The 27,734-nt window shown below is 42.3% G+C and overlaps 1 protein-coding gene across 2 annotated transcripts in view; it reads left to right on the top strand.

Moving 5' to 3' along the window:
• Positions 1-27,734, top strand: part of AKAP13 (A-kinase anchoring protein 13) — a 319,382-nt gene that overhangs the window by 67,097 nt on the left and 224,551 nt on the right. For both annotated transcript variants that reach the window (XM_088024950.1, XM_088024951.1), the window contains exon 2: positions 15,169-15,212. In XM_088024950.1, the coding sequence (XP_087881076.1) occupies positions 15,180-15,212 (33 nt within the window). In that variant the 5' untranslated portion in view covers positions 15,169-15,179. The remainder of the gene's footprint in view (positions 1-15,168; positions 15,213-27,734) is intronic.

The following is a 27,734-nucleotide window of genomic DNA, read 5'->3' as shown; positions in this document are numbered from 1 at the left end:
AGTCTACAGAGAAGCTTTACACAAGATAGGTCTTTACCTTCTTCTCTCCTTCAGTTTTTCAGTTAGTGAAATGCTCCCTCCTCTACCAAGTATTTTCTGTTAAAGTGAATGAGAAGAACTTCTCATCCTTTCCTTCGTCACTGTGTTCAGTCCCCAGCTCACAAAATCGCCTTGCGTCGTTTGTTTATATACCTAAGGCAACCAGTGTTTCTGAACGTGGAATTACGACGTGTTAGAGATGGGAGGAGCTTTCATGATTACCCAGTCGAACCCCTTCCATTCACAGAATCAGGAATGGAGGTTATAAGGCTCACTGCAGATTGCAGGAGGGCAGCAGTGCAGTTGTCTAGAAGTCAAGAGCCTGTTGGGGTCAGATCTGGGTTCAAATCCTGACTCCCACCATTTACTAACTGTGCAGATCTTCTACAGGTTAGTTAACTTTAACCATGGATCTCTTCATTTGTAAAATGGACTAATGTGAAGATTAGCAAGATGCCTGAACAGAATAAGTAAACTCTTACAAGTGCCATTGAAGATGATGGTAGTAGTTCGTCTTCATGGTTGATAAACTGTAAGATGTCAAGATTGTAGAATTAAGATGCTTACTTTATGGATGAACAAATAATGTTGTGGTTACTTTATGGATAAACAAATAATGAACAAATATGTTGTGTGGTTTTGGATGAGCATGAATTCTGAAAACCAGTGAGTACATATGTTTATCATCCAGTATACTTGTAGTGTATGCTTGAGAGAATGAGGTAAGGAGGAATATTTTTTTTAAATGCCCTTGGTTGAGTTTCAGAAATGGATTTCAGATGCCAGGACTCAGCTTGTAACAAGAGGATGAGATCAGTTGGTATAATTGGAGCTACTTGATAATCCTTTTACTCTGTTCTCTGAACATTTATGGCGTTCCTATTTCTGTACAAACATATGAGCTAGAAAATGACCAGGTCTCCATAGAAATGTCATGTGTCCGGCTGGGGCGGGAGGAGCACGGGGTGAGAAGCATGTGGTGTGGAGCCAGCAGGCTGTCTGCAGCCTTCATCTTCGCTAGGCTTCAGCCTATGGTAGGTACCAGGACAGTTTTCTTCTATTTAAATGCTTCTGGGGATTATTTTAGAATGTGATCTTTAGTTTGGTTATACCAGCATTTGGGGAGAGGAACAGAGGGAAAGAAAGAGGAATCAAGAATATACTTTTAAAACTGAAAAAATTGACCTCTGAGTTTCTACCTTGTGGGGTAGAGGCTGAGACTGCAGGCTTGTGGTTTTCACCATCGCTGCTTCCTGCTGATGGAGAGCCAGCCACAATGACAATGGTGACTGAGCCCAAGTTTGATAGTCAAAGTAGCTTTTTCATTTTATTCAAATCACTTAGAAGGAGCATCGGTAGCACTGAAGTTTTAACTTGAAGCTTCCAAGCTAGTGGTTATTTGAGTAGTCTCTTTCTTAAGGATTCTGCTGTGGCTGCCAAGTAAGGAGCAAGGATTTTGTTTCCTGGTGGTTCCGCATCTTGCATTACTGTCTTGGCTTGTTGGTTGTTCCAGGTCACGTGTTCCTGTTTGCTGGCCTTGTGTCCGTGAAGGACCAAGTTTGTAGAATATCTTCACTGTGTTACCACCACACTCAAGTGCTGCCCACGTTTATTTGATTTACAGCAGTTTTCAGAGGCAAATGATTATTAACCCTGGACTTCAGCGGCCTCCTCCCTCCTGGGCTTTTTACTGGGGCCACAGCGCTCACCCATTTGTCAGGTGGCAGGGGATGTGTAAGGTGTTGATTCTTCGATTTGCCCACCTCAGGTCTTTGGAGCAACCTTAAGCTGGTCTTCTGGATCAGTGTGCATTCTGGCTGTCTACTAGCAATGACCAGTCTAGCAGGAACCAACTGCTTGCTGTCGGGGTGCCTTCTATGTCGGGCCTGGTTAATTTGTGTGGAGAATTGGCCAGGATCTCAGGGCCCCCCCCCCAGAGAGTTTATTTGGACTATTTATAGTTTGTTGTTCTGCCACAGTCTGTGTCTAGAGTACGCACTCAAATATTTATTTGTTGAATTATTTCCCTTTGTTGCATTTCAAATACCTTTTGTTTGTATGTTTTACACCTTGTCGTCTTCATCCCCTTGCACATTAAGTCACTTTCTGAGTAGCCTGGGCTCTTTGGAGACACAGATGCCGGTACCTGCTCCTCATTCTTACCCTCACTCCTACTTACCAAAAGCAGTTCTGCTTTTAGGACTGTATGCCTGGAAATTTTAGTCTTTTTCCCCTAAATTCCTTTTTCATTGTACAGATTTTCAGGAGAAGTAGCCAATTGAAGTGTTCATTATGGCCAGATTATTAGCACTTGGGTCATTCTATGATAACATTAATTTTATGAAACACCTATATATATTTTTTTAAATTTTGAAGTATTGTAACGGTAAAGGAAAGAGCACTGCATAGTAGATGCCTTTCTCTACCTAGATTTTTGTATATATTCCTCAGTTATGAAATATTTGAAGTCTTGTGTGCATAGTAACATGCTCTGTTTACTAGAGAAAAACAATTTATCAGTATGCATATCTGTCATGTGCCAGGCATCTCCTCACACACAGCTAGAAATCAAATGTTTTAGGGCAGTAGGTCTGTAGTTTTTATGGCAACCTTATTTTTCAAATTAGTTCAGGTGGGGAAATTAATTTTCCATTTCTGCATTGTATAATAAGTTGTTAACATGTGGTCCTCTAAGAGTTTCCTATTAAGAGGAGTTCACAAAATTTGAAATTCAAAGAATAATCTCTAAAGTTTCTCTTAAATTTGTTATTTCTAAATCCAGAATAAGTATAATATCATCCATATTTAGCCTGGCAATAAACTTTTAGTAGTTTGATGAAAAGCTGCCTTTTTAAATTGTTCTTTTAAGCCATTTTCAATGAATTGGTCAAGTTAAGGAGAATTTGCAGGACTTTTTTTTTTAACCTAGTAGTTGATAATTTAACTCAGTTGAGATCTAATCTTGCCAATTCTTTATTTTAGGATTGTCAAACACTTGCTCTGTTTGTTTTGTGAAGCAGAAGGTCTGAATTGAAAGTAAAGGATCTTTATTGATATTCAAACAGAATTAGCCACAACTGTTACATAAGTTAAATTTTCAAGATTCGCAGGTACTTCCTCATCTGTGCTCCTAAGGACAGACTCAGTTTCACCCTACATGTTACAAGGAGGAGAGATTGCTGCCATTCCCATCTAGTGGTTGAGAAATAGTTCTCTTATTTCAGGACACTGACAAATTTTTGTCTTTAGATAGCGAAGTTCTTTGCTAAAACTGCTAATCAAGTTATCACAGGTTCTGTAGCATGTTATAGTTCTGTATGGCATCTAGATTGCTGGAAGTCGGGATGATGATTTTCACGTGCTTTTAGTTGGCTGATCCTACTTCATTTCACCTAAAATAAATTTATCAGTGATCTTTACTTCCTTAATTTTTTTTAAAGTATGCTCTACGCCCAACATGGGGTTTGAACTCACTACCCTGAGATCAAGAGTCACATGTTCTACCCATTAAGCCAGCCTATCAGTGATTTTTACTTTGATTTTATTTAATTTATTTGAGCGAGAGAATGAGAGAGAGCATGAGAGTGGGGAGGGTCAGAGGGAGAAGCAGACTCCCTCCTGAGCAGGGAGCCCGATGTGGGACTTGATCCCGGGACTCCAGGATGACCTGAGCCGAAGGCAGTCGCTTTAACCAACTGAGCCACCCAGGTGCCCTATTTTTTTATTTTTTAAAAAAGATTTTATTCATTTATTTATTTATTTTAGAGAGAGAGAGAGAGTACGCATGCCAGTGAGGGGAGGTGCAGAGGAAGAGGGACAAGTAGACTCCGCTGAGTGTGGAGCTTGGGGAGCCTGATGTAGGGTTCCATCCCACGACGCTGAGATCATGACCTGACCTGACGTCAAGAGTCGGACGCTCAACCGGCTAAGCCACCCAGGTGCCCCTCCTATCAGTGATTTTTAAAAATACTCTCAGCTCATTGTGTGTTATGAAAACAAGAATGACTACTCAGGGGATAACTCAGGCCAGGGATGTTTTATGAATAGAAATTCTCCTTTAAAAATAAAAATTTTCACTTAAGTTAATAAAATGATATTTAAAAAAAAAAACCTAAATAGAGGATTGCTGAAACTATTGGAGTCTCTTTGACTCTGTAGTATTTTCACTTAATTATGAAATATATGTATTTCTTTTATTTGAAGTTTTTGTTCAAAACTTTCCCTCTGATTTTGAGATGGTTTAGAAAAAAAGGTCACTCCTCTTGTGTTTCACAATGTCATTGTTCTCAAGATGTTAAAGGCTCAGTATTGAAGAACTACAACATTGAAGGCAATATTTATCCTTGAGATAAGAGAACCATTTAAGCAACTTAAAAGCTAACATGGACGTTTCTAGTACCTCTTCCGCTTGCCACTTGTGGGAATAATGTGGTAGTGCTTTTGTCATGTTTTATGTCCAAGAAGGTGGGCTGTGTGTCACTGAAATAATCCCTAACAGTAGCCACTGCAGGACCTGGCCTTCATCCACGTTAGGTCGTCCAGCTCAGTCAGGTCTGCATGTGTGTGAGAGCCCACTTGCCTATATTTTTAGTCTTTCCAAATGGTTTATCATCACTTTAGCCCATTGGGTTGCTTGCTTTTTGGATGATAGAGGTTGGGAAGGATGAAGGAAGTAGAAAGGCTTGAATTTGGCAGTTTCGTTACCGGATATCTATTTTAACCCCCACTGAAGTTAATTTACATAAAGCCCAGCTGTGCATGAATTTTTCTAAATTCAAAGTTTATTCTTATTACCATAGGGATAAGAATGTCAGCACTTGCTGAACTGATGGTCTTGCTCTCCTGTGCCTGGACCTCCTGGCAGCTTACAGTTCCGTTTCCTTTGGATACAGGATACAGCTGGCCCCAAACTTCTCACCTGGAATAGCCATTTGGAGTTTTCTTCTCTGTATAGATCTCTGCAAAGCGGCAGACGCCATTTTTTTTTTTCCAGGAAACCACAAGCTTGTGTTAAACAGCAAAAGAGAATTGACATAACATGTGCATGTGTTCTTCCCAGAGGTACCAACCGTGATGGTAGAGCCTAGGTGTCGTGTTGAGCAGCTCTTCACCCTCCCTTCTGCTTTGAGGTTTTCCAGTTAGATGATGCTGAATTCCCCCACTCTGGTCCCTATTACTTTTCTGGCCGATTAAGCAAATTGATCCAGACTGGATTTCCTAACACTTGGCAGGATCCATACTACCTTTGCTGAGCTACTAGGTGAACCTTCTGGGACTACACTGACTTGAGTTATTTTGGCTTTGATAGGTTGGTTTTTGTTCTTAAAGCTAGAGCTGCAGATCCTTTGCTATCAGAAGGGGCAGGAAAACTGCTGATCAATTTCTGTCTCTGATGTTTATATCAAGTATGTTAGTATTTATTGCGCACGCAGCACTGCGCCAGGTGCTCTGGTGGGAGTGGGGATGGTGTGGCGGAAGACATCCACAATGTGCAGACTGGAAGAAACAAGGTCAGGAGAACAGGCAAGCACAGAAATGAAAGAGAAGAAAATGAAAGGAAAAAAAGTGACATTGCTGACTGCTTGGGTTAGATTACCAATAGTAATCCTGCTATCAGAATCAGCAGCGGGGGAGGGCATTATCATCATGAGCACAGTGTAAGGACTGGACCTAGCACGGTGCACGCCCGCAGTGTGTGCAGGCCTGGGTGGAGGCTGTGGGGCAGGAGTGCGGGTAGGGCTGCATGGGCAAGCCACTGAACACTGGCGGGTGGCACCAGTCAGAGTGGTGGGGGCACCTGGAGGGCTTCTGGGAGCTCACCAACAACAAAGGGCATGTTTAGTAGAGCACCTCATATGCTGGGCTCTACATGTGCCTCCTGGACACCCTCCCTTTAGAATTGGGGATCAGCACAGTGATGGCCGTGGTCCATGGGTCATTGGAGTTGCATGTGATGTGAGGTCAGTGCGCACAGCTAATCTGGTCATTCATATTGGGTGGTAGGGACAGGGACTTACCGAGTGTTTCCTTACTCCTCACTACTGTGTTAAACATTTCACACACATCTTGTATTCTTATTTTTACCCATTTTACAGATGAAAATAAATCTTGGCAGCTAAGTAACTTGTCCACAATCACAGAGCCAGAGGTGCCAGAATTTGTCTGTCTCCTTCTCTGAATTATATTGGCATTTTCATTTTTATCCTTATGTTCTTCTACAGGGGGTTGTTAATGAAATCTTAAACGCTAGCAGATTGTCTCTAATCTGGCAGTCATCCGTTCCTTTAATATCTTCATTATTCATCAAAGTGGCTTACAGAGACTTAGTGTAAAATAAATATATATATATGAATATATATATATATTTTTCCTTTTTGAGAGAGAGAGCAGGGTGGGTGGGGAGGGGGAGAGGGAGAAAGAAGCTTAAGCAGGCTCCATGCTGAGTGCGATTCCTGACGTGGGGCTCAGTCTCACGACCCTGAGATCATGACTTGAGCTGAAATCAAGAGTTGGATGCTCAACCGACTGAGCCACCCAGGTGCCCCAGACTTTTTTTTTTTTTTTTTTTTTTTTACAGAGGAAATCTAGTGAGCTTAATCTTTCTGCTGGCAACTGATAGTCCCAAGCTGCCCATGTGTGTCTGTGGATGCAGCCTCTGAGCTTCTGAGCCCCAGGATGCAGGGCTCTACCTTTAAGCCCTGGAGGTTGGAAGCTCTACTGTAACTAAGACGGGTTAAATGTGTTTCCAAAATTGGGATCACATCTTACTTTTAAGCTTTTCTCTCCTTTTCTTGAGTCAGGGCAGATCTTAAGTGCCCTCTCCTAGAACTCCCTAAAGAAAAGAGATTAGTACCTCAAAAGAACCTTTCTAAAAAGGATTGCTTACTACTGTGGAGGCAGAGAGGGAGCTGCAGAAAGAAAATAGTGTTTTAGGAAGGTTGAGTCAGAGGTGCAAGTGGAGCCTGGAGAGATTTTCTCAAGGTGATAAGGCCCTGACACTCGGGGCTACAAGCTGGGGCAGGTAGACCGGCAGTGACTCCCACTTGGGGAAGAAGGCTGGTGTGGGCTGCTTCTGAGACCCCCCTCTAATTATAAAGTCCTGTGGCCGACAGGATTTGGCTCGGGTTTGGGATGCGGTCTCCAGGGCCGGCGGAACTTGACTGGGAAGCCAGCCATTGCGTGCTGCACCTCGGGGAAGCCGTGGTGGGAAGTTGGCCTTACTGCCTGTGACCCACAACACGTACTTGCTCGGTGTGAGTTTAGGCTACGTGATTACAGACTTCTTCCAGTGCTACTTTTTGTGGATCTTTAAACCTGCAATTGTGAAAGAATAGAAACTGGAGCTGAACTTTAAAAAAAAAAAAAAAGGATAAGAAAAGGAAAAAGCCAAACCAAAGACGTAGATTTTGGTTGATGCCAATGTCATCATGAGGCTGTCAGGTCTTTAGGGTAGAGCGGGGTTGCAGTGGTTTGTCTGTTCTTCTGTCTCCCTTCGTTGGCTTCTAAGGGTCAGGTGTGTGGATTTGCATGAGTGCCTCCCCCGCGTCCTCCCCCCCGCCGTCCTCTGCTTGCACTTCTCATTCTGCTGAGTGCCCAGCAGCGCACGGCGCTGCCTTGTCCCTGTACTTGCAGCTCCTTCTGCTCTGTGCTTCCCCTGTGTCCACTGGGTGAGACTTGCCTCACGGTTGACCTCCTCCAGTAAATTGTGTTGGGGCCTCCACTTCCTAGCAAGTTTATCCTCCTTTCCTGACCCTTGTCACATTTTTATTGTGCTTACAGTACTGTAATATCATGATCCATTTACATCTCTCTGTCCCTTACTAAATGGGTAGGGGCCATGGTATTATTTATCTCTGACGCTCAGCCACTCCCTGTACATGCAGTATGGTAGGGACTCGAAACCTAAGGAGATTACCACCACTCAGTCTTTTTGTTCCCAGGCAGATACTCTAAACATATGGAGAAGAAAAGGAGGCCCTAAGTATTGAAAAGTTATGGTGTACTCTCTGTGAATTTCAAAGTAAACTCCCGAGTATGAGGAGTCACAGAATTGATTTTTATTTTTTTTTTAAGATTATATTTATTTATTTATTTGGCAGAGAGACACACACACACAGAGGGAACACAAGCAGGGGGTGTGGGAGAGGGAGAAGCAGGCTCCCCACTGAGCAGGGAGCCGGATGCGGGGCTTGATCCCAGGACCCTGGGACCATGACCTGAGCCGAAGGCAGACGCTTAACGACTGAGCCACCCAGGTGCCCCCAGAACTAATTTTTAAATTAAATTTCTTTCATTATTGTTTTGGTAAGACTTGTTTATTCTGTGTTAGTGACTTTGATTATTTGTGTGTGTGTTTTTGCCCTAAATTCAGGATCATTTTGCCTGTTCGATAAACCAGCACTGATAAATAATAAATGAGTGAATGTGGGTGTTAGTGTTTCAGTTTTTTGGGGTTTCTGTTTTAATCAGCTGTGTCCTTTTGTTTTACTGTGAGTGTTGCCCTGTGTTGGACTCTTCATTCTTATCCTCTCCTACCCTCCTGCCATGGGTCCCCTTTTCCCTCTTACCCAGTTGTGACCAGTGCTTTGCTTTTTCCTTGGGGATTTGTAGTAGTACTGTGTCATGAGATAGTGGGACACAGAAGCCTGGCTGTGTCACAAGAGAACCAGACATATGTTCTGGGTCTCAACACCATTGTTGCCCAAAGTGTGGGCCATGATTCAAAAGCAGAAACATCACCAGGTCTGGTCTCCTGATTTGGACTCACTGATGGTGGAAGGGGGCGTGGGGCACGGGCAAGAATCTGTATTCTTTAACAAGGCCTCCAACTGATGCTTGGGTGCCCTAAAGTTTGAGAATCAGTGTTTAAAGCTAACTGCTCAATTATTAATTAATGCAACTTTAAACAGAAGAAGATAATTAGGCCCCTGTAAGATTTCCTCAGTCCCTTATTCAGGAATTGTATTTGGTATCTGTAGTAGTTTATATATACCTATTTTGTAGAACTTGGCATCTGCAACAGGAAACCCTGTTTGCTCTTTGTACCCTGCTTCTTGTCTATTATTCAGAATTCCCTGCTCCTACCCCCAATGAGTGCATAACATGTTTATAGCCACCAGCCCAGACTCCTTAGGAATGAAGGAAAGAGTCTTTGGATCCTGTTATTTTCCTTGAAGAGCAGGACGCTGTTTTACAAGAATCCAGAGTATGCACTGTCATTTCCATGTTAACCCTCACCCTAAATTTTTGTGGGTTTCGAAGGATTTACTGTAGCTCAGTTTTAGCAGGTTCCCTGGCTGTGGAGATTCCTTGGAAGCACATTCTGCAGTGCAGGTGCCCTGCAGGGACAGATCCTCTCTTTACACTTGGCTGAGTCTCAAGCAGCTGCCCTCTTCCTTTGGGGACTGGGGTTGGTTGTGAAGGTGGCTTGCACTTCTTTTCTTGTGGATTTGGAAGCTTCCCTGTTGTGAATGACAAAAACCATGTCAATTGAAGTGATAGGTTCGGCAGACCTGGACAGCTGGTCCTTAGGAAATGGCTTGAGGTCAAGAAGCTAACAGATTCGGAGAGTTTGCAGGTCTCTGTGTAATTCCTGATGCAGTGTTAGGCCTGTGATCCCCCTCCCTCTCTCCCGTTAGGGACATTTCATTAAGAGTGGAGCACCTGTTAAAGGCTTCTTTAGTATAATATACTATGGCTATTATGGCTAAAGAATAGTAAGATTGATTTGTATTTACATACATATGGGTACAGGCATAGTTATTTTAATTGCTTCTCTAGGGAGCTTTAGTAAAGATTGTAGATTTCTTCAGTTTGCACATTTTGGAAAAGTGTCTTTTTGTTTCCAGTTCAGTTGTGGCACATTGAATGACAGGGGACTTAAAAAAGGATGTGCTATGTATAATGTCTTCTTCCTCATTACAAAAGTAGTATCTGTTCATTGTCTGAATAGTTAGGATTAAGAAACAGATAATTTAGGAATAAAATTCCCTGTAATTCTCAGAAATATGTATATTTAGCATTTTGTTATTTGTTCCTTCACATTCTTTTTTAGGGTTATTTTGTTATATCTTAGAATCATGATTTACCCACCAGTATGTTTTTGGACAAATGTATCTCTGGATACCTGACGCCTTTTATTTTGACCACTTAGAATTTTCCAGGTACTTTCCTTGGTAGTCTCTGCTGAGACCCAGAAACTGCAAGAAAGATCTGTGTCTGGCAGTGTGCTTAAGCACCTCACTTGGATTCTCTCTTTTAATTCTTCCACCGACTCCATAGTGTAGGCAGGAATTTTTATGCTCTTACTGCACTTAAAGAGACTGAGGTTAGACAGTCCACTTACTTGCTCAAGGTCATACAATTAATCACTAGGGAACTTGGGATGGCCGCCCATGTAATTTGATTGCTGGTCTAGAGGATATTGTATAGCATGCTAGGACTTCCCTATGCTGAGAAGTCTTTTCTAGCTGAAAATATCTTTGAGACGTACAGAGCTGTTGAATGGGGACACTCAGCTTCTTTGGCTTATTAAGAGGTATTTTGTTAGCTTTGGTCAGGAGTTGGCACTCGGGCACACTGGCTGAATCTAGTCCACTGCCCCTTTTGTGAAAAGAGTTTTATTGGAACATGGCCACACCCATTCATTTACGTATTGCACCAGAGAGTGTATGATCCGCAAAGCCCCAGATATTTACCATCCAGCCCTTTTCAGAAAATGTTTGCTAGCCCCTGCTGTGGACACCGGTTATTATGAAGGCATGTCATCTTTGGTGGCTTCTGTGGTTTTGCATTCATTTGCTCAGGCACGCTGGTCTGTGGAAGTGCGTTCTGTCCCTTACTCGCCCCGCAAACCACCAGACACCTGTATCACTTCGTGCCTGAGTTTCCATGTGATCCTTAGGAGCTACTGAGTTTCTTCACAATTCTTTGCAGGTGGTGCGACCTGCAGACATTTCCAGAACTCTTGCCACTGTTAACCTGTGTCAGCACCACATGTCCCCACGCTGATCCATGCCGCTGATGGTGTCTGCCCGGCCCCCTGCGAGGGAAAAGCTGATGAGCGTTTATTCTAAAGTGCAGGAGGAGGTCACAGCTCGGGTCTGCTTGTCTGTTCAGCAGCACCCCGAGAGCTGCCAGAGGATTGCAGAGAGAGCTGGACTGACATCAGTGAGACCATTGCATTCAGGGTGGAGGAGGTCCTGCTTTGACATAGAGTGAATGTGTTACTTTTGTACAACAGTAAACTATTCCATTTGTTTTCTTTCAGCATTTTGCAATAAAATGGAAAATGTGAGAAGAATGAAAACACTTAATTACTGAGCTTGTTTTTATTCCTCACCCTGCAGATTTATGACTCGTCAGAATTCTAGCTGGCTACTGCTGAGTGGCAGATGTGGTGAACATATTTGAAATCACATCAATTATGTGTTTGAATTTTGATATTTCCATTTCATAGTCTTTAAAATGGGGTGCAGCCTTTATAGTCCCACTGGGTCTGTCGTGTGTTGTACTTGGTGTTACATGAAAGCAGCCCATGCAGATCTGGACTTGGTCAAAGTCATTCTCTAGTTCCCGGGTAAGGAGGAAATTGTAGGGTTTTTCTCTCTCAAAATTTCTTGATTGAATCATTCATGGACATAGTGCATTTCTTTCAATTTCCTTTTGGGAAGTCTTGATCAAAAATCCATGGACAAAAGCAAAGACTTTCAATTGGGTCTTAGAGAATAAATTTGGTTTTTAAGTGTGTTTACTCTGACCCAAAGACTGCCTTCCTGCAATATGCGTCTTCCTTTAGAACACAGTTCTCAAGTAAAGTGAGCTTACTTAAATGGATAAAGTTAAGTTGTGCATTGTCTGTAGCAAGTTTTCTGATGGCTTGGCATCAGAACTCTTGAGTTCTGTGTTTTGGGGCCAGTTTGGGAGTCTGGAACCCCTTCCACCTTTCTTATTCTCTTTGATTTTGGGTGATAAGTGTCACCTCAGAGAGGCCTTCCCTCAGTACCATATGTAAAACATTTCCTGTTTCCTCTTTTTCATTTTTCTCCATGGAACTTATCACTGAAAACCACTTATTTTACTGTCGTATTTAAGTGTTACTCTTACAGTAAACTCTCTGAAGGTTGGGAGTTTGTCTCTATTCCTTCTGCACCTTCAATGCCTCAGTACCATGCCCGGCACATTGTAGGTGCACAGCAGTAGTTGAATGAACAAGGTCAGGGGGAGTCTCTAGTCTTTGTAGAACAGGGGCTAGAGGTGGGACAGGTCAGTTTGTGGATTGAGGTCATTCAGGAGATCCTCTTATGGGGGGAAAGCACGTTTGGGCATCAGATGGGGTTCGATTCTGGGCTCTCTTCTTAAAGTTGGTAAATAACTTAGCCATTGAAAGACTCCATTTTTTTCCCCTAGTGAAATGGGGAAAATAATGTCTTTTTATGGGGATTAAAAATAATATTGAATATAAAGCTCTGTCACTATTAGTCCCGTGTTTCCTCATGTGTGTCAGCGTTGAAGAAGCTTAAAGCAATCTGAATTTACCAATCTGTTGCCTCTGTGGTCATTGCCCTGATGACTTCTGACAGATTTATTCTTTGAACAGCCTCTGTTGCCAGCATAACAATGACCTATCCCTTTGACCAGTGTGGGAGGACAGACACTTTGTCATTCCTCTTTAATCTTCCTATCAGAACAACTTGTATGGGTTCTGGCTTTGATGTGTGTTTAGACAAGGTCATAAGACCAAACAGTGAGATGGCATCAGCCCCTCCTGAGAGCCCTGTGAGTTCCACCCGCTCTTCCAATCTAAACGCAGTGGGAGCCACTCAGATAGCTTGATGTTCGTGGTCCTTACGGACGTAGTCAAGTTTCTTGGCAGATGAAGAACCATCAGAGGGCCAATAAGTCACTATTGTGTCTCCCTAGATTTCTCCACTTGTTATGGGTTACTGAAGTGCTAATTCTTGTTTCAGTTTCCACGGATACTTCTTGAGAGGAAATTTCAGAAGTTAAGGCAAATTGGTTTATAAAGTTATAGGTTCTTTCAGTCCTTTGTCCCAGGCAAGTCTGGACAGGACTTGGAAAGCTGATTAAAAGGCTAGTGAGCACAGTGAGCTCAATTTTAAATTAAATGGATATTTAATTCATTGAGAAAAATAGTCAAGTGGTTCGATCTTTTCCATCCATGTTTGCTCTTTGAATTTGATGGGCTGGAAATCTTTCTTTTTCTACTAAAAGAGTTTGTTATTGCTACATTTCTCAAGCTTGGTTTTCACTCTGGATTTTTGCAGGTGACTTTAGCACCTAAGGGTACAAAATCATTAAATGAAGGCAGGAAGGAAAGAGTGCCACAGAGTGGCCTGGGGAGTGGACCAGAGAATGAACAGGCGTGGTTGTGGAGGTGGTGGGTCAGGGTTGGCGGAAGCCCCCGGGCTGTTGGCACAACACACTGAAAAGCCAGTGGCTGGCAAGTGGTTTGGAGATGATTGGGTTTAGGAGCCCGATTACAGTTTTGGTTTTTGTTTTTTTCCCCCTAAGTGTGTGTTAACTGCTTTTTGGGTGAGCCTTGACCTTGGACATACACATATACAGTCTGACCGAACTGGCAGATCTGGGAGGATTCTGTTCCTTAGGTTACATGTGGTTGCTAAGGCATTCACTGCTCTTTAAACGTTTAGCCATTGATAAGCTGCTGTTCGTGCTATTTGGATTTCAATTCACTGCTGGTAAGGTTTTTGTAATCCGGTAGAACACAAAGAATGTGATTTCCTCTATTTTTTGCATGTGCAAATGACATTTCTGTACTGTTGTTTATATTACTGGTTAGTTACTGTGTGCCTTAATTTAATCCATTTAACCTATTATGAGTAAGAAACTTCCTTAGATCAAATTATAATCAAGTCCCTTGGGTCTGCCTCTCTGACTCCTCCGAGGCCAGGATCAGCTTATGCTCAAATTCAGGGTGTTCGGCAAAGGGCCTGCCATCCTGAAGTCCATGATTCAGGACCATATTTTAGCTTGAGGCTCCTGGTCAAATCATCAAGTTAAACCTTTGAGAGCATGCTGTTCTTGATATTTAGGGGAGTGTATTAGACAATCCTGTGAGTCTTCTTTAAAGTTCTTCCTAAGATTTTTGTGAGAATTCATTTAGTGAAGATAACAGTCGGGAACCCAGCTATTATTTTTGAGGAGGACAACGCGTAGTTGGTGGACCCCAGCTGTATCCTCCCTTCTCCGAGGGGAAGAGAACACTCTGGTCCCCTGCGGTCCCTCCCCCCACACTCCCCAGTGAGGCTGGAGGAGGCTCTGGCCAAGCAGCTCTTTGTAAATTTGGGGGATTATGTAAAAGTATAACTGAACACACACTGTTTTTGCTTTGGTAACTGCATTTAATATCCTGTTGGTTGTTGAAAATTCTCCTAGGACAGAGGAGACTTTTGTGTTTATTTTTCAATCTGCAGGTCTCTCTCCCCAGGGTGCCTGGGTGGCTCAGTCGTTAAGCATCTGCCTTCGGCTCAGATCATGATCCCAGGGTCCTGGGATCGAGCCCTGCATCGCCCCGCATCGGGCTCCCTGCTCAGCAGGAAGCCTGCTTCTCCCTCTCCCACTCCCCCTGCTTGTGTTCCCTCTCTCACTGTGAGACACCTGTGTTTCTCTCTGTCAAATAAATAAATAAAATCTTAAAAAAAAAAGTGTGGGGTGCCTGGGTGCCTCAGTGGGTTTGGCATCTGCCTTCGGCTCAGGTCATGGTCCCGGGGTCCTGGGATCGAGCTCCACATCGGGCTCCCTGTTTGGCGGGGAGTCTGCTTCTCCCTCTCCAACTGCTGTTTCCCCCACTTGTCTCTCTAGGGCTCTCTCTCTCTCTCTCTCTGTCAAATAAATACATAAAATCTTTTAAAAAAAAGAGTGAAAGTGTCTCTCCAGTTGTAAAGATTGAATCGGGGCTACAAGAAGTTTTGCAGTCCTTGACCTTCTGGCCTTCCCAAACCTCTCAGGAAAGCCAGGCGTCCAGTAATCTCAGACTTTTGGTTGTGTTCATATGTCCGTACTCGACATCTAGCATTTGTGGCTTTTCTATTTTTTGGCGATGGCTTTTAATTTTATTCTCATTTATTTCTCCCTTTTCTCTTTCAGTGTCCTGGGTCATGAAACTTAATCCACAGCAAGCTCCATTATATGTGAGTACATTGCGAGATTTCTTGTCATTTCATACTCATCTATGCTTTTTACTTGTTATGAGAAAAGTCAGAAATTCTCTCCTGTGATTATCACAGGAATTTTTAACCATCTACACAAGTAGCGTACTTCAGAAGTTGAATTTGATTGGGTAAATGCTAAATGACTCACGCATGCCTGGCCCTGAGCTGAGAACAAAGAATAGCTGTAAGATGTGTGAGGTGAACTGGTCAGGTGGTAAGAGGCACCTGTGAACAGTGGCATGGCCCTGCCTGCAGAATGATGCCGAGGCTGGCGGCTTAATTTCACCATCAGCACATTTCTGTAAAAGTGGTGTGGGGATCTTCCTACTGCCGTTGAGTTACCCTGTGTTGCAACTAGGTGGCACTCTGTCATTGGCGAGAGTGCTGTTTGCTTTAGGACTCGGGGTGGAAGCTGATACATCATCTCCTGAGAGTGAGGGAACTCTCAGATGAAGTGGATAAATCAATGAATCAAGGCTGGAAAAGGTAAAGTGTAGGTGACTCTCTCTCTCTCTCTCTCTTTTTAAATTACTGTGAGAGTGCATTAGTTGCATGAGGGTGGTGAAAAGTGGTGAGGGGTTCCTTTAGGGGTGTGGATAGTTAGAGCTTCCAGAGGCCATTGGATATTGGATTGGTATGGTCTGGAGAGAGTGAGGAAAATGTCTTTGATGGGACAGGACCTTGAAGATGAAGAAGCATTTGGTCAAGACCTAAGGCAGATGATAGAGGGATGAGGGGCAGTGAGCGTGGTATCCAGTGCATGGTGGGAGGGTGGGCAGTGGAAAGTCTGGCCCAGCTGCATTTGTGTTGAGGAGTAATGAGAGATGAGTCTGAAAAGGTTATCGAAGGTTAGCTATGAAGGCAAACAAAGATGTGGGGACCACTGAGGAGCCTTTGATGGGTTTTATTTTAAAATCTGCTGTTCCTTTTATGCATTTATTTATTTTAGACCATGCCATGTTAGTGATAGTCCTATTACACCTTTGTAGCATAGGACATTCATGTGATCACTCTTCTGCACAGATGAGTTTTATGTTAAATGTAACCTATAAAGAAAAATATATGCGTTCTTATAAGGTATTTTATGTATTTATTTTCTTTCCAGACTACTTGGAGAAAATTTATTATCTTTAACAGTTGGTTTGCACGTGAACTGGATACCTTAGACTTTTAAAAACAGCTTTTATTGAGATATAATTCACACACCATAAAACTCACACATTTAAAGTCTACGATTCAGTGGTTTTTAGTATATTCACAGTTGTGTAATCATAACCATCATCTAACTTAAGATTTTCATCATCCCGAAAAGAAACGCCATACCTATTTGTAGTACTCACCATTCCCTGTCTTTTCCCAGCCCCTGGCAACCATTTGTCTACTTTCTGTCTTTATGGAGTTACATATGCTGGAAATTTCACATAAATGGAATCATACATCATATGGCCTTTTGTGACTGGCTTCTTTCACATAGCAGAATGTGTTTAAGGTGCATGTTAGAGCAAGTGCCAGTACTGTGTTCCTTTTTATTGATGGACAATACTCCGTTGTATGGCTGCACCATGTTTTATTTCTCCATCAGTTGATGGGCATTTGGCCTGTTTCCACTTTTTGGATATTATGATTAATGCTGCTGTGAGCAGCAGTTTTTTGGTAGGCTTATGTTTTCATTTTTCTTGGGTTTGGATTTAAGAGTACAATTGCTTGCTGACATTGATGACGCTCTGTTTAACATTTTGAGGAATTGCCATGCTGTTTCCTCGGTGGCTGCCCCGTTTTACACACTCACCACCAGTGTTGAGGGTCTTGGTTTCTCCATACTCTTGCCAGTGCTTGCTGTTATCTGACTTTTGGATTGTTGTCATCCTAGTGGGTGTGAAAGGATAACTCTTCGTGGTTTTCCCTAAAGGCTAATGATTGTGAGCATCTTTTTAGGTGCTTTTGGCTACATATGTGTCTTTGAGGAAATGTCTATTCAGATTCCTTGCTTATTTTTAAGTTGGGTGGTTTTTTTGCTGTTTAGCTTTAAGTATTCTTTATATATCCTGGATTCAAGTCCCTTATCAGATATATGGCTTGCAACAACTTTCTCCCATTATAAGGTTATCATATCATTTTGTTGATGGTACTCTTTGAAGCACAAAAGTTTTTAATTTTGATCATGTCCAGTTTGCCTTTTTTTTTTTTGTTTTACTGCTTATACTTCTGGTATCGTGTCTATGAACGCTTTGCTTAACTCAAGATCACAAAAAATGAACCTCTCCATTTTCCTCTAGGAGTTTATAGTTTAAGCCCTTACACTGAAGTGAAGAGTACATTTTTTTTGTATGCTGTAAGGGAGGGTTCCAACTTCATTTTTTCACATGTGGGCATCTAGCTGTCCCAGCACCATTTGTTGAAAAGACTTTTCTTTCCACATTGAATTTTCTTGGGCACCCTTGTTGAAAATGTATCATAAATGTAAGGAATTACTTCTGGACTGTTAATTCTCTTCCTTTCCTTTAGATCATCTTTAATTCTTTTAAGAATGATTTACTGTTTTCAGTGTACAAACCTTGTACTTTTGTGAAATTTATTTCTAAGCATTTTAATTATTTTTGATGCTATTGCAAATTATATTTTCTTAATTTCATTTTCAGATTGTTCATTGCTAGTATATAGAAATAGTTTATTTTTGTATATTGATCTTATAACCTATAGTTTTGCTGAACCTGTTTATTGGTTAATAATTTTTTAGTGGACCCCTTAGATTTTTCTGCATATGGATCATGTCCTCTGAAAATACAGATAGCTTTCTTGCTTTTTAATCTGAATGCCTTTTATTTTTCTTGCCTAATTGTCCCAAGTAGAACTTCCAGCATAGAGTTGAGTAGAATTGGTGAGAGCAGACATCCTGGCCTTGTTTCTGATCTTAAAGGGAAAGTATTCAGTCTTTCACCATTAAGATTAGGTATGATGTTGTTAGCTGTGAGTTTTTCATAGATGCTTTTTTATCAGGTTGAAAAAGTTTCCTTCTGTTCCTAGTTTGAGTATTTTTATTGTGAAAAAGCATTGGATATTGTCGAATGTTTTTTCTGTTTCTGTGAGGTGATCATGTGGGGTTTTGTTTCCCTTTCCTTTCATTAGTATAATATATTAGATTGATTGGTTTTGAATGTTAAACCAACCCTGCATTCCTGGGATATATCCTATTTTTCACAGTGTATAATCCTTCTCATATGTCGCTGGATTTGGTTTGCTGGTTGAGAAGTTTTGTGTCTGTACATAAAAGGTAAGTCTGGGGGCACCTGGGTGACTCAGTTGGTTAAGCGTTTCCCTTTGGCTCTGGTCATGATCTCAGGGTCCTGGGATTGAGCCCTGCATTGGGCTCTCTGCTTGGCAGGGAGTCTGCTTCTCGCTCTCCCTCTTCCTCTCTCCCCTACTTGTGTGCACACGCTCGCTCTCTCACTCTCTCTCTGTCTCAAATAAATAAAATCTTAAAAAAAAAAAAAGATACAGTCTAGTTTTCTTCTGATGTCCTTGTCTGGCAGCATAATGTTTCCCAAATGTGTCCATGACTTAATCCCCAGAACCTGTGACTATTTATTTTACTTGGCAAAAGGGACTTCACAGATTTGGTTAAGTTAAGGGTCCTGAGATGCGAGCTTCTCCTGAATTATCCAGGTAGCCCAGTGTAATCACAAGCGTCCTTAGAGGAGAATCATGAGTCAGAGAGATTTGTAGATGCCACACTGCTGGATTTGAAGGAGGAGGAAAGGGCCATGAGCCAAGGAGTGCAGCCTCTGGAAACTGGAAAAAGCAAGGGAATAGTTTTTCCTTAGAACCTCCTCAGTGAACCCAGCCCTGTGGACATCTTTATTTTATTGTATTGTATTTATTTTTCTTTTAAAGATTTTATTTATTCATTTGAGAGAGAGAGAGAATGAGTCCAAGCAGGGGGAGAAAGAAGCAGACTGCCTGCTTGATCCCAGGACCTGGAGATCATGACCTGAGCTGAAGGCAGACACTCAACCATCTGAGCCACCCAGGCACCACTGGACATCTTTATTTTAGCACAATGAAAGTTGTTTCAGACTTCTGACCTCCAGAACTGTAAGATAAGAAGTTTGTGTTGTTTTAAGCCTCTGAGTTTGAGGTGATTTGTTGTAACAGCAATAGGAAATGAATACAGTTGTAGTTTGGAAAAATTAATTGGCGGTAGCATGAAGGATAACTTAGGGGAGATTAGCGGCAGAGAGATCAGTTAGAAGTTTTCCGATTTTGCCAACATGGAATCTGAGAATTCTATAGAGTTCATAAGGATGGTAGGCGTTATGTGCTTCAGCCTCTCTGTTGTGGAATGGGGACGCGAGCTCTGAAGATGATGCGATGAGAAGGCATGGCTGATCTGTGGTAAAATTATGATTTAAATCTATATTTTTGGGCTCAGTCATAGAAACTGTAAAGCTTGTTAGACATAAAAAAAAACAACAACCCTTCATTCTGTTAAGGAAGCAAGGCTCTTTAGAAATGAGTTCTGAGGAATACTCTTAATTAAACTAAGTCCTTTGTATACGATTATGTGTTTAATTGGGCAGGTCCTACTGAAGAAGAATATTTTGAACTTCAGATTTTAAGTATGTCTGTCAGCAAGAATACTTAGGGGCAATTTGTTATCAGTTTTTTAAAAGGAGAGTGACGATGTACCTCATTTTCAGTGAACTAAGTCAGGTCACAGGAATTTCTGCTGTTCTGGTAAAGAGAAGTAACTGTTCTCTTCTGTGTCCATTGGAGAGGGGGGTCAATGCTCTGCACCTAGAGAAAGGAGGAAGAAGCAAAAGAAGAGAAAGCATGTTGAAGTTTTTCTTTCAGCTTATATTTGGGATCTGCCAGGGGTAAGTATCATCAGAAGAGAGAAAACTCCTCATAAATAAGAAAAAACACTGGATCCCGAGAAGAACTTTTATCTGTAAGTGAAGAAAAATTAGCTGGATTCCAATAAATATTTTAATTCGTCTTTGAATAAAGATGTGTCCAGAATAAGTTACCATAGTTAAAAATGTGGGAAAGTTTCCAAACTGTGCAGGTGGCAGTACTGTTGAATGTTTACGTGGACTTTTCATGAATTATTTTTGATGAAATTTGCACAGTGGAACGTGAAGTCAGTGACCTGGAGCTTGAGAGACCAGGCGCTTTACTGTGGCTTTGCCTGGGTTTTCTTGTCTGTCAGCCCTGTGATCCCTTCGGTGCTGCTCGGCCTCCACGGAGGCATTGATGGTCGCTGGATGGATCGATGAGGATTGAAGGGTTATAAACTGCGTCGACAAGGTTAGGAGTATCCTAGGTGATGAGGGCCTAGAGAGTTTAGCGGGAGTGAACATGGAGAGGCCATATCAGATGCAAAATATATTTTTTGAAGAAGCAGCAGAACCAAATCATAGGGGGAGCGAGAGAGAAGCATAATGGTTGATTGAGAATTTGAGCGTGAGTGACAGCAGATGCCATTGCCAGATGAGGAAAAGAAAGAGGTGCCGGGCTTGTTCTCCCAACATGTTGAAGGGTATCTTATTGACTCATGGAGATGTGGGCCTGGAACTGGGAATTCATTCTTTCATTGAGGTGCCTGCTTTGTTCCAAGCGCAGTTCTGGGTGCTGGAGATTTTGCCATGAACGAAACACAAGGGGTCCTGCTCTCAGTGTCGTATTATAATGAGGAGAAGGCAGACAACTCATAAGCAGGGAAATACATCAGGAGGAAAACCTTTTTTTTTTAAACTTTTAAAAAATTTATTTGACAGAGCACACACACAAGTAGGGGGAATAGCGGAGGGAGAAGAAGCAGACTTTCCGCTGAGCAGGGAGACTGATGTGGGCCTCGATCCCAGGACCCCGGGATCATGACCCGAGCCGAAGGCAGACGCTTAACCTACTGAGCCACTCAGGCGTCCCAGGAGGAGAAACTTTACAAAAATAAATTAAACAAGAAGATGTGATGGTGCCCGACGAGGGGCTATTTTAGGGAAGGCCTCAGAGGGGCATGCCATTTAAGCTGAGATGTGGGGGTGCCTGGGTGGCTCAGTTGGTTAAGCGTCTGACTCTTGGTTTCTGCTCAGGTCATGATCTCAGGGTCATGGGATCAAGCCCCACTTTGGGCTCCATGCTCAGCCGGGAGTCTGCTGGAGGTTTTCCCTTTCCCTCTGCCCTTCCCCCACCCGCAAATAAAATAAAATAAATCTTTAAGCTGAGACCTGAATGACCGGAAGGAGCCAGCCATGCGAAGATGTTGGCATGGTGTTCTAGCCCAGGGGAACAGGTGTACAACAGGTGTACAGGATCTAAAATGAAGGTTGACTTGATAGATTTGAGGAACAGAAAGGACAGTGGCTGAGGCTCAGAGAGAATGCTGTGGGTGTGGGCACAGTCTTTCCTTCTGGAGGAGGTCAGTGACTGAGGGAGGAGATGAGAGAAAAGCCTGATGGAGGAATTCGTGGACTGTGGGCCACCTGCCTGGGCCTGCCTTTCTTCATGCCCGATTCCCAGCACAGCACCCATCTCTGGGTGTGCTCTGAACACTGTAGCGCCTCCCATGGCTTGGGGTCACGTCAGACCTCTTAGGAATTAGTGATTTATCCTGATGCTTGGAGATGTTGACCTTGGGCAGTTTCAGCACAGTATTTTAGAAACAGAGTTTGGGCACATTGTGGTCATCTTTTAAGATCCGTGTTTTTAATGTAACTTGGATATTCTTGAGTTGAGGAACGTTTTCTTTAGCAGATTTAGCTCTCACTTATCAGAGGAGAATGTAATGAAAAAATTGTCTGGTTTTAATACTCTTTCATGATGAAATTGCTTCTTGGGAGAAAAAAGCCACATTTCCAATTACTTGTTAGTGTTAGTCCATTTGTGGACCTAAATAAAGGATGTATGATGCGATTTAAGAGTAGTCCTTTCACTTTGTGGTTTTCTGTGACTCCTTCCCCTGCTGGTGTGACACTCATTTGCATACACCTGTAGAACAGCTTCCTGAAACAAGAGACCCCCATTGGTATAGTCCTTCTAGTTTACAAAGCATTTTTGCATATATTATGCCATTTGGTTGTCACAGCAACCTTGGGAGGGTGGAGGATGCTACGTTGTGACCCTCATCATCCTAAGGAAACAGAAGCTCAAGATGGCTCATCTCGCAAATGCAGAAAGTAGGGCTTTACCCAGAAATTGTGATTCTCAAACCCCTTTTCTTTCTTCTACAGAAGAAAGCTGTCTTACACAGTTGTTCCATAAAACACGGTATCACAGCACTTAATATGATAGAGATTTATACAAGTAAAGCCCTTTTTTCTTATAAGTAACCCAAAATTAATCTTCCACTTCACGTGTTTTTAAAATTTTTAAATGTTTTATTTAAGTTCAGATTTACAGGAAGGTTACAAGAATACTACTTTATCTCTACTCCTCTCTTACTAACAGCATTTAGTCACATTTACTTACCATTCTATTACATAGTTTTTGAATTGTTTGAAAGTTGTAAACATCCTACCCTGTCCCCCCCTAAATATTTCAGCATATGTTTCCTAAGAACTAGGACATACTCTTTCATAACCACAGTGCAATTAACAAAAACAGGAATTGTAACATTGATGTAATATTCTTATGTAATGTAAGTCCATATCCAGATTTCTCCAGTTATCCCAGTAATGTCCTTTATAGCATCCTCCTGCTTGCCTCTCCCTTCCCCTCCCCTTCCCGGTTCAGGATCTAATCCAGGATTACACACTGTATTTATTTATATCTCTTTAGTCTCTTAATCAGGAACAGTTCCTCTGCCTCTCTGTCTTTGATAATACTGACATTTTGGAAGAGTATAGGTCAGTTGTTTTGTAGCAGTTGGGGTTTATATGTTGTTTTTCTCCTGATTTTGGCCAGAATATTACTTAAAAGATGTCCTTTGGCATACCACATTAGGAGGACACATGACACATTCTTGTTTGATTATTGGAGATGTTAACTTTGATCCCTTGGTTGGGTTGGTGTTGAATTTGCATAGTTTAATTTATCTGTTCTGCAGGAATTAAGCATTTTTAGAAGAAAATGGTGTAATTGTTCACTTTTCCCCTCTAATGCTGTTTCTGGCTTGGAAATGCTTTTTGCATATTGGATTTTCCTAAAATGGGCACCCTTGTTCTTTGCAAGGTGTGCCCTTGAATGTAGGTAGAAGGCCTCATGTTAGCAGAGAGTTCACCATGAGTAATTAATTAAACAGCTCACTCTTTTTGAACAGAGCATTGCCTGTGCCCTCATGGATGCACACAGGGTTTTTAAATGAATGCAGTTCTCATCTAAGGTGTACCAAGCACATTTCACATGGAACATAGTAGACACTCAGTGGACCTTTGAGTGAGTGGTTGAAATACAATTTAGATAAGACTACTAAAATTTTAGTAAAATTTACTTCATTTTGATAGAACAACTGTCTTAAAGTTTCTCATCATTACACAAGTTTCATTATTAATTTACCTTATAGGGATGTTGAATAGTTAGTGATGCCATTTTTGTGATTGAAGGTGTTGCTAAACAAGGAAATAAATGTGCTCAACGGTGTCTTTATTGTACACTGTGTGTACAATAAAGTGTAACTGCCCTTGCAGTTGGGAGGAAGTCTGCACAGCATCCCTACGAAGTGTATGCGGATGGAGAATGTCTGGTAGAGTGTTACTCCAGGGATGTGTTCTTGCAGATGTTACTTACTTAGTCATTTAGCGCATTGAAAAGTCATACTAGAAATAGTGCCTGTATCTCTTGAGTTCTGAATTATGATCTCTAATCCTTAGGGGACTTACGGTCTGAGCCGCTTGTTTACAGCGGACTACATTCAGCAAACCACGTGACTGCTAATATTTTTTTATGAACATAGTACATGTACCCTTTAGCTCCAGAGCCCTTCTCACTGTCAAGATAAAAGCAGAGGCTTTTCCCAGAAGAGGTAGGGGATGAGGGATGCTGTCAGATGATAAAAGAAAAAGCCAGGCAACATGAAGCAAAGGTTAGTATTTATAAAACAAACAAAATAGGCCCTACCACCACCCCCGCACACTAAGCACTACCGGACCTAGCAACCAAGCAACTGGACATTAGCAACAGTAAACAAATCCTCCCCCAGACTAACAGCTGAAAAGGAAGTAGGGTTTTTAAATTTCCGAGGGAGGAGGAGGAAAAGTCTTTGGATTCCTCTTATCTCAGGCCCCAGCCTCATTCTGGGAGAGATCTGATGAGGCCAGGCCTTAAGCTCTACACGGTACAAGGAGACAATGGGTGTCAAAGGTCAAGAATAAGGAGACCTGGATGAATCCATACTTTCTGTGCCAGAGAAAGTTGCCTCCTTTCTCTCTTACCCCCTTACTTTTCTGGAGCAAAAGTTGTGCTGATGAACCCCAGTGAGTGTCCCATAGTCAGCTCTTTGTGAGGGAATGAACTTTGTGGGAGAGATCAGGACTCGGAAAAATTTGATGAATTATAGGAATCATTGTATTTTAGGGGTGATTGAGCCCCATTGTCTGGAAGAGTGAAGAAAATTGGGCCACGGAGAGATTGAGGGATTTGCCTAAAGTTTCATGGGGATTGTGATGGATCTGGTCAGGTAGCAGAAACTATAAATAATTAGCCTAGCCCGTGTGCTAAAAGGGCAGGCTAGGTCATCAGTTGGTTTGAACGTAAGATTCAAAGTACATGCGTAGAGAAGTCAAAGTACAAGACTTGGTGTAAGTGGGCTTAGTACGAGAAAAAAAAGGTAGCAGTGGGAAGACTAGAAGAGAGGAGTATTTGAAAAGATAGCATTGAGTTCCTTTTTTGGAGTGAGCCCGTAAGGGTTAGAATGCCTTTATGGGCTGTAGACACATTGGAGAAGAATTTATAGTTACTGCTTGAAATCCTCCTTAAGTGGACAAAGTAGTCAAAATAAAATGTGTATCATACCTTTTGATAGAGGGGAGTCAGTAATAACCATCCCAAAGAATTACTTGATCAGGTACTTACCTTTATACTTAGAGCTTCCCCAAGAGGATGGGTGACTTCTTAGCTCCAGGCCAGTAAGAGGAAGGCCAAGGCCCTGGAACAGGAAGGCATTTGTCTCCTAAAGCACACCTCCTGCAGCAGTGTGGTGCTTGTCTGTAATAGAATAATTTTCTTTACTGGGTTCCAAAGTGTTCTAGTGGGCACTGGATGCATCATGGTTCATGATGCTCTAGAACAGATGGCTGTAGCTAACACTGACCGAGAGGGTTTATGTGGCTGACGATTCGCTAACTAAAATGACCATAAGAACACAGAAAGAGGGACAACTTGGCGTGCATTTATCACATTCTTCAACTATAAACTCGTCTTTCTGTGGTCTCGAACACCTCTCTAGGTCCCCCTCAGGAAAGCCAAAAGGCATTTTCCCTCTATGAATGAAATATTTTTTAAAATCAAATGTGAGATGTAAATTGTGCTCCAAGGCATGCTCTGAGGCTAGATACGGGATAATTACCATTTTATCCCATATGTTCGGATAAAATCCACATTTATTAGATTTTTGAGGGGAAGAGCCATTCCAATTACAAAACAAATTTCCAGAACCCCAGCAGATCTGGTTTATTATGTCCTCCTTGCTTTCTCCTTTTTCTGGAGTACTCAGTGGTTTTGCATATTACTGCCTCTTGGAAGAGGCAAAAGCATCCTGACAACAGAGGAACATCATTGGAAAGAAGATCTTTGGCACTGGATGCCTCTCTTCATTTAAAATGTACAAAACAAAACAATATGTAATGATTAAAACTATTTCTGTTAGGACAGGGACCATTTCTTATAACGATGTTGTTCCTCACAAGACACATGTAAGATTTGGTTAATATTTGCGCTTTTAGAGCCAGGGAAGTGAGGATCAAGGGAGTGACTAACTTGTCTAAGGATGCATAGCTGTGGTGGATGAAGAGTTCAAATCTTGCGAATGACTCCAAAGCCCATTTAACTAGGGGAGATCAAAAGAACATATCCATTTGACTCACATTTAGATCTTGAGAAAATCTTCCTGGAGTGATTTCCTGCCACCACATTGGATTCTTGTTGAGTCTGGACTTCAGTTTCCAGCCTTGGTGAGGACCTGGACTCTGTGCGGTGGATTAGTGTGCTCTGGGCGTGCCAATCAGAGCAGCTCTCAAGAGCCCAGACAGCTCCAGAAGATGGGGGTACATGGGAAGGGGATGTGCTCAGAAAGAAGAGGTTTTAAAATTGTTATCAATTACAGCAGTTTATTCTTGAGTAAGTATAGTTTGCATAAATAATCACAATTTTGAAGGGCCACAGGATTTAGGTGCCTCCAGCTCAGTGCTCTCAGGTAGCTCAGTGTTCTCAGGTGGCTCATTGTAGGGGAGAGGGCCTGGGTGGTAATGGGCACATTTTATCAGTTCTTCCTGGGAAGCGTGTTTCCAGAGCACGAGTTGAAATAACCTGGCTTTGCCCCCTGCTTGGCTGTTAGGTTCCCTTTTGCTCCTACAAAGAGAGCTTTATCAGCCTTCTGATCTCTTAAATGAATTACCTGCTTTTCCCTTAACAATACATGTCTGATGGGTCTGCTCCAATGTTTTGTAGACTGGTGGCCTTTTCCAGCCAGATCTGAGGACTCTAGTTATATAACAGCATTTTGTCACCAGTGCCAGAAGAAATAAGGAAATCAAGTGTTCCTCAGTCTAGCTTTTGATGGTTTCACAGAGCAAGAACTTCAGTTTCCTTCTGTTGGGCTTTTTCATCAGTCACCAGAAACTTGCTTAGAAGTGAATAAGTCCTGCATTTGCAGGTAGCATTTTTTAATTTTCCGGTGGCTGTTTCAGCATGGATGAAGTTATATACATAGAGCAAGGCTTTTCAGGGCCTGTCTGCAGGAAGCCTTTACTATCACTTGGTGTTTCCCAAGCATCTGAATGACTGCTGGGTGGGGCTTGGGGCGGGGTGGTTGGAGTAGAAATTTCCATGTGGTTCTAGTGAAGAAAGGTCTTGCTGTCCAAAGAAGACCAAAACGTAATAAGGCTCTATACTTTTAATTCATTCAACAAGTATTTGTGAATCACCTTTTCCGGAAGGGAGGGTCTGGTCTTAGAGGGATAGGTTCTTTCCCAGGGGCTCCAGTGCATGAGCATGAGAGCACGAGCCCTGCCCGTTCGGGTGTAAGAGGAGTTCTCTCAGCAGTGAGGTTCACAGCAGAAAGAGTGAGACGTTGGCAGAAGCAGTTGGGAAGCCTTCAGGAAATGTGGGGGCTCTCTGAGCCTAGGCAGGCAAGCTGTGGAGAGAGGGAAGAGCAGAGTGGGAGAGGGAATACAGTGTTTGAAGGGGGGCATGGACATGGGGCTGCAGGGGTCCTGAGGCATCTGGCTTGACTGGGGAGGACAGTTCACATGGGAGAACACCTGAGGTGGTCTTCTGTAGAGCTGCTCTGTCCATTACAATAGTTACCAGCTGCACGTGGCTATTTAAGTTAATATAAATGAGATACAT

The sequence above is a fragment of the Eumetopias jubatus genome, unplaced genomic scaffold (assembly GCF_037043125.1).
Source record: "Eumetopias jubatus isolate StellerSeaLion01/CBP00866 unplaced genomic scaffold, mEumJub1_p1.0 scaffold_7, whole genome shotgun sequence".
NCBI classification, from domain to species: Eukaryota; Metazoa; Chordata; class Mammalia; order Carnivora; family Otariidae; genus Eumetopias; species Eumetopias jubatus.
The sequence above is the reverse complement of the archived record's forward strand: the minus strand, read 5'-3'. Positions and strand labels throughout refer to the sequence as shown.